Genomic DNA, 12,598 nt, shown 5'->3' on the forward strand with positions numbered 1-12,598 from the left:
TTTTTGAAATTTTTCAATGAATGAAAAATTTATTTCAAAATATATCTGAAATATTCACCACCATTTATAATTACATAACGCGATTGGAAAATGAAATTTTGACTCATGAAAAACATAGCTAAAAAACAGTAAGATTGACATACAGCGCCATCTTTCGGAGAACATGTCACAGGTATGTATTTATTTCCTCACCTAGCTTGAAATAGATGGTTATCAACTTGCTTATGAAATAAAGGCGGTCAATGCGCAATGCTCTCCTTACCGGCCATTATTTTTTTAAACGGCATAAACTTTTTTTCTATCACCGACGTTTTCAGCCAGATGTTGCAAAAAGGCTTTACTGCTGTGGTTTTCATACATTCGGAATTTTGCTAATTTAAATATTTTTTGTACATCTTCTTTAACTTATTTTTAACAATTATCTAACAATATATCCTTTTGGTTTAATTTATTTCTGCAATTCTGTGGAAAAATGAAGAAAAAAAGTATTGTTATGTAATTGCAAGTAAATAACTTTTTGAAAATAAATTTTTTCGATACTTTTTTTTTTGATCTTTTGTCACAGATGTCAATATTCCTACAGACATTAAAATAAATTTTGATAAAAAAAAAGGTTATAATTTAGGAAATTACTATTATAATGTTGTTAAAAATAAAATTTTCAGATTCATACATCCAAAAATATTTAATTGCAACAAGAATTAATATACATATCTTTAAAAATTTGAAAAAGCAGTCATAGAATTTTAAACTGATTTAAAATTTGCTTTTGATGCATTTTTATCATGCAGTAAATGTTGACTATAAATTAAAGAAATTATTATCAGGTGAGGTGAAGTAGTCAGATTGATTAACGCTACTTTTCAAAGCTCTGTCACCAAAGAAAATTTTTAAAAAAAAGAGCCATAGCCAAAGTTCCTTACAATTAAAGCAATGCGATCATTTTAATCGATATATTTAATCTTGCCGTGAAGAATTATCTTGGCTTTAGAACAGACAAACAGCATAAATATTTTAAAAGTTATTAAACGTTTTTAAAATCGCCAATTTGGCAAAATTTTTCCACCAAGATGAAAATTATCGAAATCACTGACGTTTGCTCAGTCTTTAGTTGTGTTGTGTTTATATTTGTTTTATTATTAGGATTTTGCAGAAACTAAACAGTTCTACCTACCATAATATATTAATGAGATAAAGTTTTTTGTTTCGATCTAAAGTCAACACACTTTTTTTAAACTTAAGTGGTAGGTGACAAAAATAAATAATCCCTTGGAATAAAAGAATATATTATACCACTTTTTTATTTCGGTGTTTTTTCATAAATGGACCACTTTTTGCTGATAGGAATTCATGGGTTAGCATTTGCAACAAAGCAATTTATTGTGGCATTAAAAAGTATAGCTATTTTTTTTATTTGTGCAAGACGTCTTTTTGTGTCAAATTTAATTGTTGATTTCTCATTTTATCATCCAAGCGAAATACAGTACTTAACTTAAGAAAGAATTAACTGAACTCTCTTTTATCCAAACTTAAAATTTTAACACAAATATGAAACAGAATTTTGAGATGAAAAGTTTCTCTCACGGTTTAGCTTTCTATTACTATCGGCTTATGGGTCAAAATCATCTGAGTATACAATACAATTGGGTACAGAATTGTCTGGTAAGGATTAAACGAACTACGAAGTTAAGATGTGAGTAATAAGTTCAAAAAGCGGCTAATATTTTTTCACCATCATGGTAATGTGAAACATGTGTGAGAATGCAATGAATGCCTAAACAACATTTTTGAGTTCGTTAAATAAAATGCATGAAATAGCCACTGTCATTATTTATTGACTGTACTTAATATTCTTATAATTCTTGTTTATTATTAATTTTAAGGAAAATAGTTTTAATTACTAACTTTTTCTGCGTGTTACTATTATATCTTGAAGTAACAATTACTTATCTTGGTTTTAAATGTACACATAAATGCATAATGTAAACTTTTAGTTTTGTACATAGATATTTAAATCACTTAAGAACACATTGTGAAACGTAACCTAAAGTACTCTGAAGTAATTTCGAAGTGGCAATGCAAGAAAAATTCATTACATAAGTTTAACCTGCGGATGAATCTTAAAAAAATTTTAGTGACATATTTTTTTAAAAGTTCAATTTTAATAAAGCATTGTATGATTATTTTATACTTTTTTCAACTCTTCCAATTTTTATACTTCTTTTTAAAACAAAAACAAAAAAAAACTTGTTTTAGATGTGTTACAAATTAAAGGTTGTTATTTCTAATGCCACTGTCTAAAGCAATCCTGCTTGAAGCCAGCTAATTTTTAAGGCAGAGATTGCATTTCTTGTTTCTCAGTGGCGCCATCTATGGCGAAGAATACCAGTTCAGCCACGCACACGACACAGCTCGTTTTGCAAGCTGACCAATTCATTCACAGATCGTAATTTTGACCTGAACCAAAGAACGATCTCCAATTCAGTACCCCTAGAGATATTGATTTCTGTAGGAACTCATAGGACTTTGTGACCCAAACAGATTTAATGTGCACTAGTCATCATTCTCACGAGGATTCTACCAGAGTGATTCGAAATCCTGTTCCCACGAACACGAGCACAATGCCCTACCAACCAGTTTATCTCAAACAGCAAAATAAAAGCAACACATGCAGGCAAAACCAAAAAGTGTATTTTTGGATCCTGCCAAAAATCATTAAGACCAAAGGTTGTTGTTACTAATGACACTAACCAATATCAAAAGTCCTGCTTGAAATCAAGTGAATTTTTAAGGCAGAGAGTGCGCTTCTTGTTTTTTCAGTGGCGCCATCTATGGCCAAAAATACGACTTCAATAGACCACACGTCACAGCCCATTTTACAGGAAGGACGCATTCATACTCTATTCATTTATTCACAGATCGTAATTTTGACCTGAACCAGAGAACGATCTATCACCAATTCAGTACCCTTAGAGGTATTGATTTGTTAAGGGAACAGGACTTTGTGCCCCCGACATATTTAACGTTCACCAGTAACCATTTAATACACTGCGATTCTTCTGCCAGCAGGATTCGAGTCCCGTTCTCATGAACACGAGCCCAACGTCCTACCAACCAAGCTATTCCCACAAGCAAATTAAAAGTATCACATTTAAAAGAAATCTAAAGGTGTATTTTTGGAAGCTGCCAAAAATAATTAAAAACCAAAAAAGATCAAAATTTAGCTAATTTTTTTTAGTAACTGTGGCGCAATATTACCTTTTTTATAGCCAATGAACGTGAAGAATTAATGCACTTATAAGAATCTGAGTGAATAGAAAAGACTGCTCTCTTATTTTTAAAACATTCAAATAATAATTACGTTTGTCGAAAAATTTTATTTAAATTGGTCTCGTCTAATTTTCAAAATTAAGAATGATATTATATCTCTTTTTCAAGACAAGTCGATATTTTCTCCTAAACATAACATTCATTTTTGAAATATTAAATTTTGAAAGGGAAAAAAAACAATCACATGAGGTTTTCAATGATTTTATTGGAAATCTTCTAATTTTAGAGAATTCAAAGCTCTCTTCTGCAGTTTATTGCCAGTTCCGCATCTTCCAACAAAGGCGTTGGGTAACTTCCGAGTGTAGATCCATTTCAAGTTTTCATCACAAACTATATTATTTGCTAAAAAAAGAATTAAAAGCAATTGTTATATAACATGGAAATATATTCATTCTATGGTATATCTGTTATTTTACTACTAAATCAGTTATTTTGTAGAATAAAAAGTCTAGATAACTTGATTCTGAAATTCGAAATATTGATGCTACTAAGTATACTAGGGGTTCTATAATTATAGCCTTCGATATCGTACTTCAGTATCTCCATATATTGTATATGACTACAGAAAAAATTAGAGAAGCATAAAAATGATTATTCATATGGCATTTTTAGTGTAAACTTTAAAAAACTTATGTGTTGAATCAGTATTAAAAAACTAATAAACCGCAAAAGTCACTGATCAAGAATTATGTGCCAATTTTAAAATTTTTTAACGCAAATGTATAAATTGCGTTTCGTTAAACATAATAAGACAGCTGAAAATTAAATTGAGTTGTTCTCTTTGAGAAGGGAAAATGTTATTAAATTTTTTAAACTTTTAAATCATTTCATATATATATGTATGGGTGATTCTTTCTAAACATGACATATCAGACCAAAAAATTTCATCAAATTTTAAGTCCTCAAAATAATCTAAAATTTTTTTTGTAGACTTATTTAGTTACACTTATTAATATCTTACAGGCAGCAGTGTAGTTTATTGACATTTGCTCGGGAAAAAAAAAACAGAAATTCACCAAATCTTGGAAAATGACATATTAGCTCAGAAGTTTAAAAAGCAGTCATTTTAAGTTAATAGTAAGTAACTAAACTTAGGCCTTTATGTTAGATGGACAATAAATTGCTTAAATTAATTCTTTTTATCCACTGTAGGAAGAATCAAAAATTTTTCTGTTGCTGATATGTACAGAATAAAATTGTGTATAATAATCAATCATTAAATAAATAAATAACTTTAATTACATCCAAGCATATTACAATCATGCATGAACTTGGTATTAGGTTAATATTTGCTTTCCCTCCTTACAGTATTAGCAGTTTAAAAACAATTCTGGTAACACTTCAATGTACTGGCATTCATAAGCCGGGAAAATGACAGCCAGGATAATGACAAATTCGCCATTTTATAGCATATAACTTTAATTTAATATTTTGGCCTAAGACGTTTATATTCTGCAGAAAACAACAGGATTTCTTAAAATAACTCAGATAAATCTATGTAGTTTATGCTATTAATGATTTCAAGAAGACAGGAAAATGACAACACAAAAACCTACTCACCTTGAAAAAATTTTTGAAATAGATTTTGGACAAGAAAATTGGTTCTTTATTCATGCAACAAGACATGTTCATATAGGAGGGTATCATCTAATCAATCTATTAACATAAGGTATTGATTGCTGGCTCTATCTATTTTGGTTATAAACCAATAAATAAAAGTAGCCAGAAAAATGACAAATTTTCTTGGGACAAACAAATTATTGATAGAAAAAATTATTTTAAGCGAAGTTTTTGTAAATAATACCCTCTGCACATATTCTAAAAATGCTTAAACCGGTTGAGATAAGAAAATTTTAGATATTGAAAAATTTATGAGAAGTTTTGAAGCTAGTTATTATTGTAAACATTGTTTGGGACAGACCAGGAAAATGACATTTTGAAGTTCATTTAATTTTTTTTAACTATACAAAACAGTCAATGCTAGTGCAAAGTCATTTTAAAATGCTAACAGCAATGCTATTTAATAATTTTTTTTAAAAAAAAGTTCTTTTAGTATTAAAGTATTAGATCTTGGAGCAAGGGACAGTGAATTGTCATATTTCGTGAGAATCACCGAAAAAATTATAAAAATTCCTTTTTGCCCATAAATTTACTTTTTTTTTGTCTGTATGGCTTATTTATTTACTTAACTTTCACCATTATTTTAGCTTGAACAATACTGCTACTTCTATTTATAATATGTGTAACTAAAAAAGACTGCACCACGTTGTTTCAGAAAAAGATGATTAGTTTATGAATATTGCTTTGCAGCCGTAACGAGTAAATAGCGCCATCTGTTGGCAAATTTAGTAGTTAACTTTGAAGCATCTACATAAGTTCAAGTCTTTTCTTTGTTTAATTGATTTTTCAAATTGTTGGCCAATTTCCGTATGTCCTGTTGTCAAAGCAGTAAAAATATAAAACGTGACCAAAAGGTTAAAGCTATTAGCTACGAACTTTAAATTAGTGTATATTACTATTGTAATTAGCTCAGTAATTTTTTAGTTTTAGTGTCATTGTTCAGACATTTATATGATTATTCGCCAAAAGAAGGAATATACAAATGATATATGATTTGTCGTTTTAGTCTGACACGAGAAATGTTTTACAAATTAATAATAGAAAGCAGAAGACAACTGAACTTACCATCAAGGTACACTGCGTGGAGTTGATTCCAGACTTTACCCCAAACATTTTCCGGAATGGATTTCAATTTATTTTGCGAAAGGTTTACAATTTTTAGATTTGGATACCCTTCAAATGCATCTGTTGGCAATTCTTCAATATGATTCAGTCTGGAAGAAATGATGATCCAGAGTAAAATTTTCTTTTCACATTATTTTTTTTAAAATATTATGTAACATTAGCTTCACATGAACCCTGAATGAGACATTCTAAAAAATCCGGTTCTGGTGAAATTTTGGAGACTTTTATGGCATATAAATATATTTTCTTTTCTTAATCAAAATTCTAAGAAATACACTATAAAAACATCCTTCAATATGCAAAAAATGCTGAACATCAAAACTTATCATTTTTATGTAATAATTAAAAATAACTAAAAGATGTTTATTAAGTCTACTTACTTGAATTTTTTCAAATAAAATCTTTTTATCGCATTTTCTTCTAAACTACACTTTTCAAAATAATAATAAAATTAAGATTATTTTAAATTCTAGTTTTATAACAATAAATAGTTTAAAACGTATAACGTAAATGCTTAACTATAAAACATTTAAAGTTTTGAATATTAAAAGTCAAGAATGTAAATTTTTTTATTTAAACATCTATAGAAATTTAGAAGCTTCCATAGTCTGGTTTCTTTGATAAAATTCACTAAGACGTTGGATTTCAGTAAAAGGGGCAAATTTTAAAAATTTTAACTACATTTCAAAAACTAAATTTCTTAAACTCAACTGTTGCTCACGGAATATTAAAAATCATAAAACCTGTATCGGATAAACTAAAGGAAAGAAGGGATTCTGACGCCCTCCTCCAACACATTAACGTAACTTTATTATTTTTGTAACAATGAAAAAATTATGTTACTTAGAAAATGAATAGTAACCAGGAAAAAACACGAACACCCAGAAAAACTTTTAAGCTGAAAATCCGATTTTTACGTTTTTGGAACCAGTCTTATGGTTCTAGGGTCTTACATTAAATATAATTAAATAATTAGTGCACACAACAGTTTATATTACGAAAGAGAACACAAAAAACTACTTTTTCTGTATGAATGCATTTTTATGAACTATTTTGAACTTTTGTTTTTTGTCGAATTTGAATTCTTGATCTCAAAATAGGGGAAGGGGATAGCCGCAATCTGAAAAATAGGGTCCCAATTGTTTTGGCTGTTGAAGATTCGAAACTCTTCATGTTAATTTCATTTTTTGCCAAATTCACCATCTCAGAGAAGCTTTATTTTTCAAGAAAGGTATCGAAGGTATGTTTAATCAAAAAAAGTATATTTTGTATCTGATTTCTCAACTTAAAATGTCATCTACTCTGAATAAATACACTCCGCTACCAGTTTAAAAAAAGACCATTGCGGTAAAGGATTTAAGTAATTATCCGCGACTGCATATAGTTCCGTTTTATTTCATTATCAAATTATACAAATAAGCTTTCAAAACAATATAAAAACTTTTGAAAGTTAAGCTTAACAGAAATGTAATCCGTGCTATTCTTTACGATATATATCATAGAATAATAAGTATAGTTTGAAACATTAATTCTGAGGTGTATGAGGATATCCCACCTCTTCCGGCTCTTTTTCGGTTTTCACACACGATAACTGCTTCTTTCACATATCGGGATATAACGAAATTAGTATCCAAAGTCCTGATTCGCGCAGGTCTATATTGCATCGAACAAATTTGGGACCAATCAGAACAGTGATTACACCATCTCCATTGTTAACACTCACTTATGCTGTGATGGACGCCTGGAAAACAGTTCCTATGGCAACCTATCAAAAGCTGATGAATATCATCTTATTACTACTATCACCGCAATATGTGATTCAAGACTCTCCGAGTCACATATACTCCACAGAATACCCGGATACTTTTGGCCTGATAATGTATTTCAAAAATTTATTACGCTCGTTCCAGACGAATCTAACAAACTATTTGACCGATAAGACTACCTTCATAGTACTGCTTCTATTTTATGTAAATTGTTAAATACAAAGTCAAACTCATATAATGATTATGATTTAATGTGCCTTTAGTTTTAAAGCCGGAAACAAAGAGTAAATACATTATTAAAAAAAACTCTGCTCCTAAAATAATTAATTTTAAAAAAAGTTTTCTTACTTAGCTTCTAGCAACCAAAGATGTTTGGATGGATTTGGAAGCATAGACCTTGCCACAGTTTTAATTCGGTTTGTGTTAATATACAACTGCTGAAGATTCACCAGTGATGCCAATACTTTATCTCCAACCTTTTCAATTTTATTTGAAACTAAGTTCAATTGCTCCAAAGATGCCGGTCCACCCTCAAACCAGTGATTTCCCAACTCACCAATATCATTTTCAGACAAGGAAACGTACTTCAGTTTTTGCAAATGACTCAGCCTGAATTTGTCTAATTTCGTATGACTCCTATCCAAGACCTTATAGATGTTTAAGGTCTCCAATGAATTTTCGAGTCCCCTAAATGGCGTGTCTCCAAATGACCTAACTACGCATTGTTCAAAATGTAGCTTAACAGATGTATGACCTCTGAAAAAGTCAGAAGGAATATCACCTAAATGTGACCTGAAGATAGCGAAAGATACGTTGAAACCGACAGTATTTTTCACAGCAGGTTCAATCTCAGTTATACTGTTGACGCCTTCACAGTTGACAGTTGGAATCCCTCGATCCTGGTTACAAGAGCAAGGGAGTACTTTATCTGTGGGAGGACAGTCATCAGCAAACGCTGTGGCAGCGATGAGGAGAATCTGGACAAGTAGCAACATGTTGGAAGGAAAACCCTGTAGAAAGAAAAATTGAGAGCTTTTAAAGTCATCTGGCAGTAATTTAATTTAATGTGCTCTACAGTGGACTGATCGGAAGACAAGGTGCGTGGTATTGGTCTCTATTAAACTATACCGTAGTAGAGTGCTCGACTTTACCTACAGATTGTCGAGCTTTTAAAGCGACTGAGTCATCCTCTCAGCAGAAGATCAAAATTGTGATGGCATGTCTTCATATTAGCCTTCGAAATGTTTCTCAGATCACCGCTAATAGCCTATTGCGAAGCTCTAGAATGACGTAAATAAAGTACTACTACTAATTTAATTTAATGTTAAAGCATATTACACGAAAAACACTTAAAGATTTTAGTTTTTGACACCTCATTTATCCACTAGAGAGTCAACTTTTTGCATGCGTCTACTGAATATTTAAATAATGTGCCAGAACAAGTATAATCATAGCTCTCCTAGGTATTATTTTCAGACATAAACTTTATAAGTGTCCAGAGTTTCCACTAATTCCCAGCTTAATACTTAGAAGCATCTAATCCCCTCTATCAAACTCATGGTACTTAAAACCAAAATCCCTCTTCTAAAATATGAGAAATACGACTTATCATTATATATTGCTTCCAAGCCTTCAATTGAATTCAACAACATTCATCTAAGTGGAACACATTTATAGCTTTACGTAAACGCTGGTTTGCTTTTTGTTGTTTTTGTTTTTACTAATACCACTTGCAAATACCAGCAGGCTTGCTATGGGAATCCAAGAGATTTTAAGGCGGAGGGTGCATCTCTTGTTTTCACAGTGGCACCATCTATGACCAAGAATACGACTTCAGTCACACACACGTCACAGCACGTTTTGCAGAGAGGACCCATTCATTCATCCACAGATAGTAATTTTGCCTTGAGCAAGAGAACAATCTATCTTCAATTCAGTACCCTTAGAGGTATTGATTTGTTATGGGAAGTAGGGTGACTTTGACGTGCGCCAGCCACCATTTAATACACGGGGATTCTATAAACGGCGGGATTCGAACTCGTGATTTAAGTCCAGCGTCCTACCAGCCAGGCTATCCCTGCCTGGTTTTCATTTTAAGTGGACCTATTAGCAGACGCTCCTACTCTCAGTGCTTCCCACTCAGATTTCGAAATTCTTTTATCTCTTTACATAAAAATATATTTATAGAAAATAATTTTTCATCACCGATACATTACCGAGATACTGTTCTGCCGATATATATTTAATTCCTGCCAGAAAAGGGAATTTTCCCTCCCTTGATATTAAGAATTGAGAACATTTACTTTTATTTTCCTAGCACAGTTTAAAAATGTTCCGATAGCTGAATCAAAAGTCAAGGGTGAGCGGTCGTTCGGCTCATAAGCTGCCCATATACGTTCTATAATAACAAAGTTTAGAGTAAAGTCTTCGAATTTGAACAAAAAATTTGGCTTTAAAATTTAAAATTGACAAAAACTAAGAAATTGTATGTAGAAAGAGATCTATTTCCTATTGGAATGCAACGTGTCCTAATTACATTTTTAACCTTAGCCACGTTGAATAAACATTAAATAAATGATAACTATGAAATGTGGCAATTCAATGTTATATATTGGAATTTTACCTTAACGTTGAAATAAATCTCCGTTTTTTCCATGCAAGTGGTGGTTTACTTATAAATGTTACTCTACGTTATTTTTTCCAAAAAAAAATGCTTTGTATAAGCGTCAGTTTTGGTAAAAATATTAATAGCTGCATTTGCCAACTAGTAATTCAAAAGAAGCATATTTCCTTCCTAAAAAAAATTGAGTTTAATTCATTATGAAACGGGTAAGACAGAATTCAACTATTTAATGATAAGAAAAGTTTTGAATTTAGCATTTAAGGGGCAGTAAAATATTTTAAAAGTTTCTAATTACTTTTGCAATTTCATTCACAAAAGTGTTTCAAAAAATCGGTTTCTGAAGATACTCGTATGAGATATGCCCAATTTCTCCTTTTTGGAGAAAACACTATTTTCACCAGAAAACCTATTTAAGAGGAGTCGGCAGGCAAATATCAATAATGCTAAAACTGACTTCTTTCGATGTACCTTTTCTAAGAAACTACTTATGGTACCGTTTTGAAATATTTTGAGGGATATTTGAGACTCTATCAGTTGCATACTGTGATAATATTTTAAAGGTTACAGGAATATATTTTCAGTTATGCAAGATAATTGCTCAAAAATGATGAAACTTTTTAAAAAATTAAAATTTTTCAGCTCATATTTTTTAAAAAAAAAATTCTGCCAAAGATATTTATTAACAGTAATCACAGTGTAAACATATAAATGTAAATATTCAGTGAAAGAAAAACTGAAACAATATTTTGTTGAAATGATGAGAAAAACTGCATCAAAATAGGTCAGTTTTAGTATTATTGGTATATGCCCTACAGAGTACATACTCTCCTTAAAAGTTTTAAAGGAACGTTTAATTAGCAGCAATATCGTTGGACAATTAGTTTTCATTTTTTCAATAAAACAATTAAAGTACTTCACAGAAAAGTGACGGCTGTTGATCAGGCATTCCTATGATATATACAGAGAGCATAAAAAACAAATCGGTGACCACGTTCTCAAACTTTAACCATAGCTGCCAGTTTCGCATTTTTAAAAATTTCTTTTACATTGAAATGAGCAGAATTTATTTTAAATTTTACCATCATTTATAACCATTTTACCATCATTTATAAGCCACATAAAATAATTATTTAGTCTTTCATAAATTATTGGGATCTAGCGTCTAATTTATTAGACAACATTTGAAAAAACAGAATCACTTTAAAAATAATATTTTATATTTTTTTTTCTGTTCGTATGTCTTAACGAAGTGCTTGTCTATGTAAAAATGAAATAATATTCCTGTAACTATTCTGAAAAATAAATAAGAAAGGTAAAAAATTCTCATTAAGTAGCATTTTAGACTGCTTTATGGCGGATAAATAACATTTTAGACGTCTCATGCCACATAAATATCGTATTGAATCTAGTAGGTTTTGTTTCATATCTAAAATGTGAAAAACACAAAATAAAAATACCTTTCAATATACCAAAATTGTTCAAGTTTGAAATTTATAGTTTTTTTACGTAATAATTAAAAATATCCATGTAATAATTAAAATTAGTTTTCAAAACAGTTTATGTAATAATTAATTTTAAATATCTTTTATAGTTTTTAAAACATTATAATTTATAATTTTAAGCAAGTTCAGCTAATTTTTATTTTTTTAAAAATTATTCAATTGATTTATGAGCTTATTTAAAAATTGAATTTTCTGCCATTATTTAAAGCTTAGGTCTTAGATTGAGGTGTGTTTAAATTATAGATAATATTTCAGAGGTCAAAAACATTTTCTGTCAAACTTAAAAACGCAAGATGAAAATATTAAACCATAAATTTATTACTATTTTAAATATAAAAATAAAATCGTTCTCAGAAGTCAGGAAAGTTATCAGTTATCGTATTGACGAGCCATATATGCATGCAAACAGTCATGATTTAAAATTTGAATTTATAAAGATAAAAGCAAATTTCTTAAAATGAAAAACTAAATAATTCGTGTTACTCACCCGAGTCTTGCTTTGTATAAACGAAAATAATACAATTTCTTTTATCTTCACTAACAGATGTTTCATTTAAATTTTTTTCGGGGCTGCATTGATAAATATCTCTGTGATTACTTTAAAGAAGATTTCAAATTTACAATCGGACCTT

General features: G+C 30.1%; 1 protein-coding gene across 3 annotated transcripts; it reads right to left on the reverse strand.

Annotated features, from left to right (window-relative positions):
- Nucleotides 1-3,515: 3,515 nt before the first annotated feature.
- On the reverse strand, nt 3,516-12,598 carry LOC107443048 (toll-like receptor 2 type-1). Of its 3 annotated transcripts, none has more exons than XM_016056822.4 (4): nt 12,454-12,598; nt 8,190-8,851; nt 6,016-6,164; nt 3,516-3,672 (listed from the first exon to the last, which is right to left on the reverse strand). In XM_016056822.4, the coding sequence occupies exons 1-4, from the start codon at nt 12,517-12,519 to the stop codon at nt 3,533-3,535; spliced, it is 1,017 nt and encodes a 338-aa protein (XP_015912308.3). In that variant the 5' UTR covers nt 12,520-12,598; the 3' UTR covers nt 3,516-3,532. The 3 variants fall into 3 exon arrangements, with proteins under 3 accessions (XP_015912308.3, XP_087013060.1, XP_087013059.1); XM_087156934.1 differs by having other exon boundaries at nt 12,289-12,460; XM_087156933.1 differs by lacking the exon at nt 12,454-12,598 and adding an exon at nt 10,465-10,512.

This window comes from Parasteatoda tepidariorum, chromosome 2 (assembly GCF_982258835.1).
Source record: "Parasteatoda tepidariorum strain Cologne lab strain chromosome 2, Ptep-v5.0, whole genome shotgun sequence".
In the NCBI taxonomy this organism is placed as follows: Eukaryota; Metazoa; Arthropoda; class Arachnida; order Araneae; family Theridiidae; genus Parasteatoda; species Parasteatoda tepidariorum.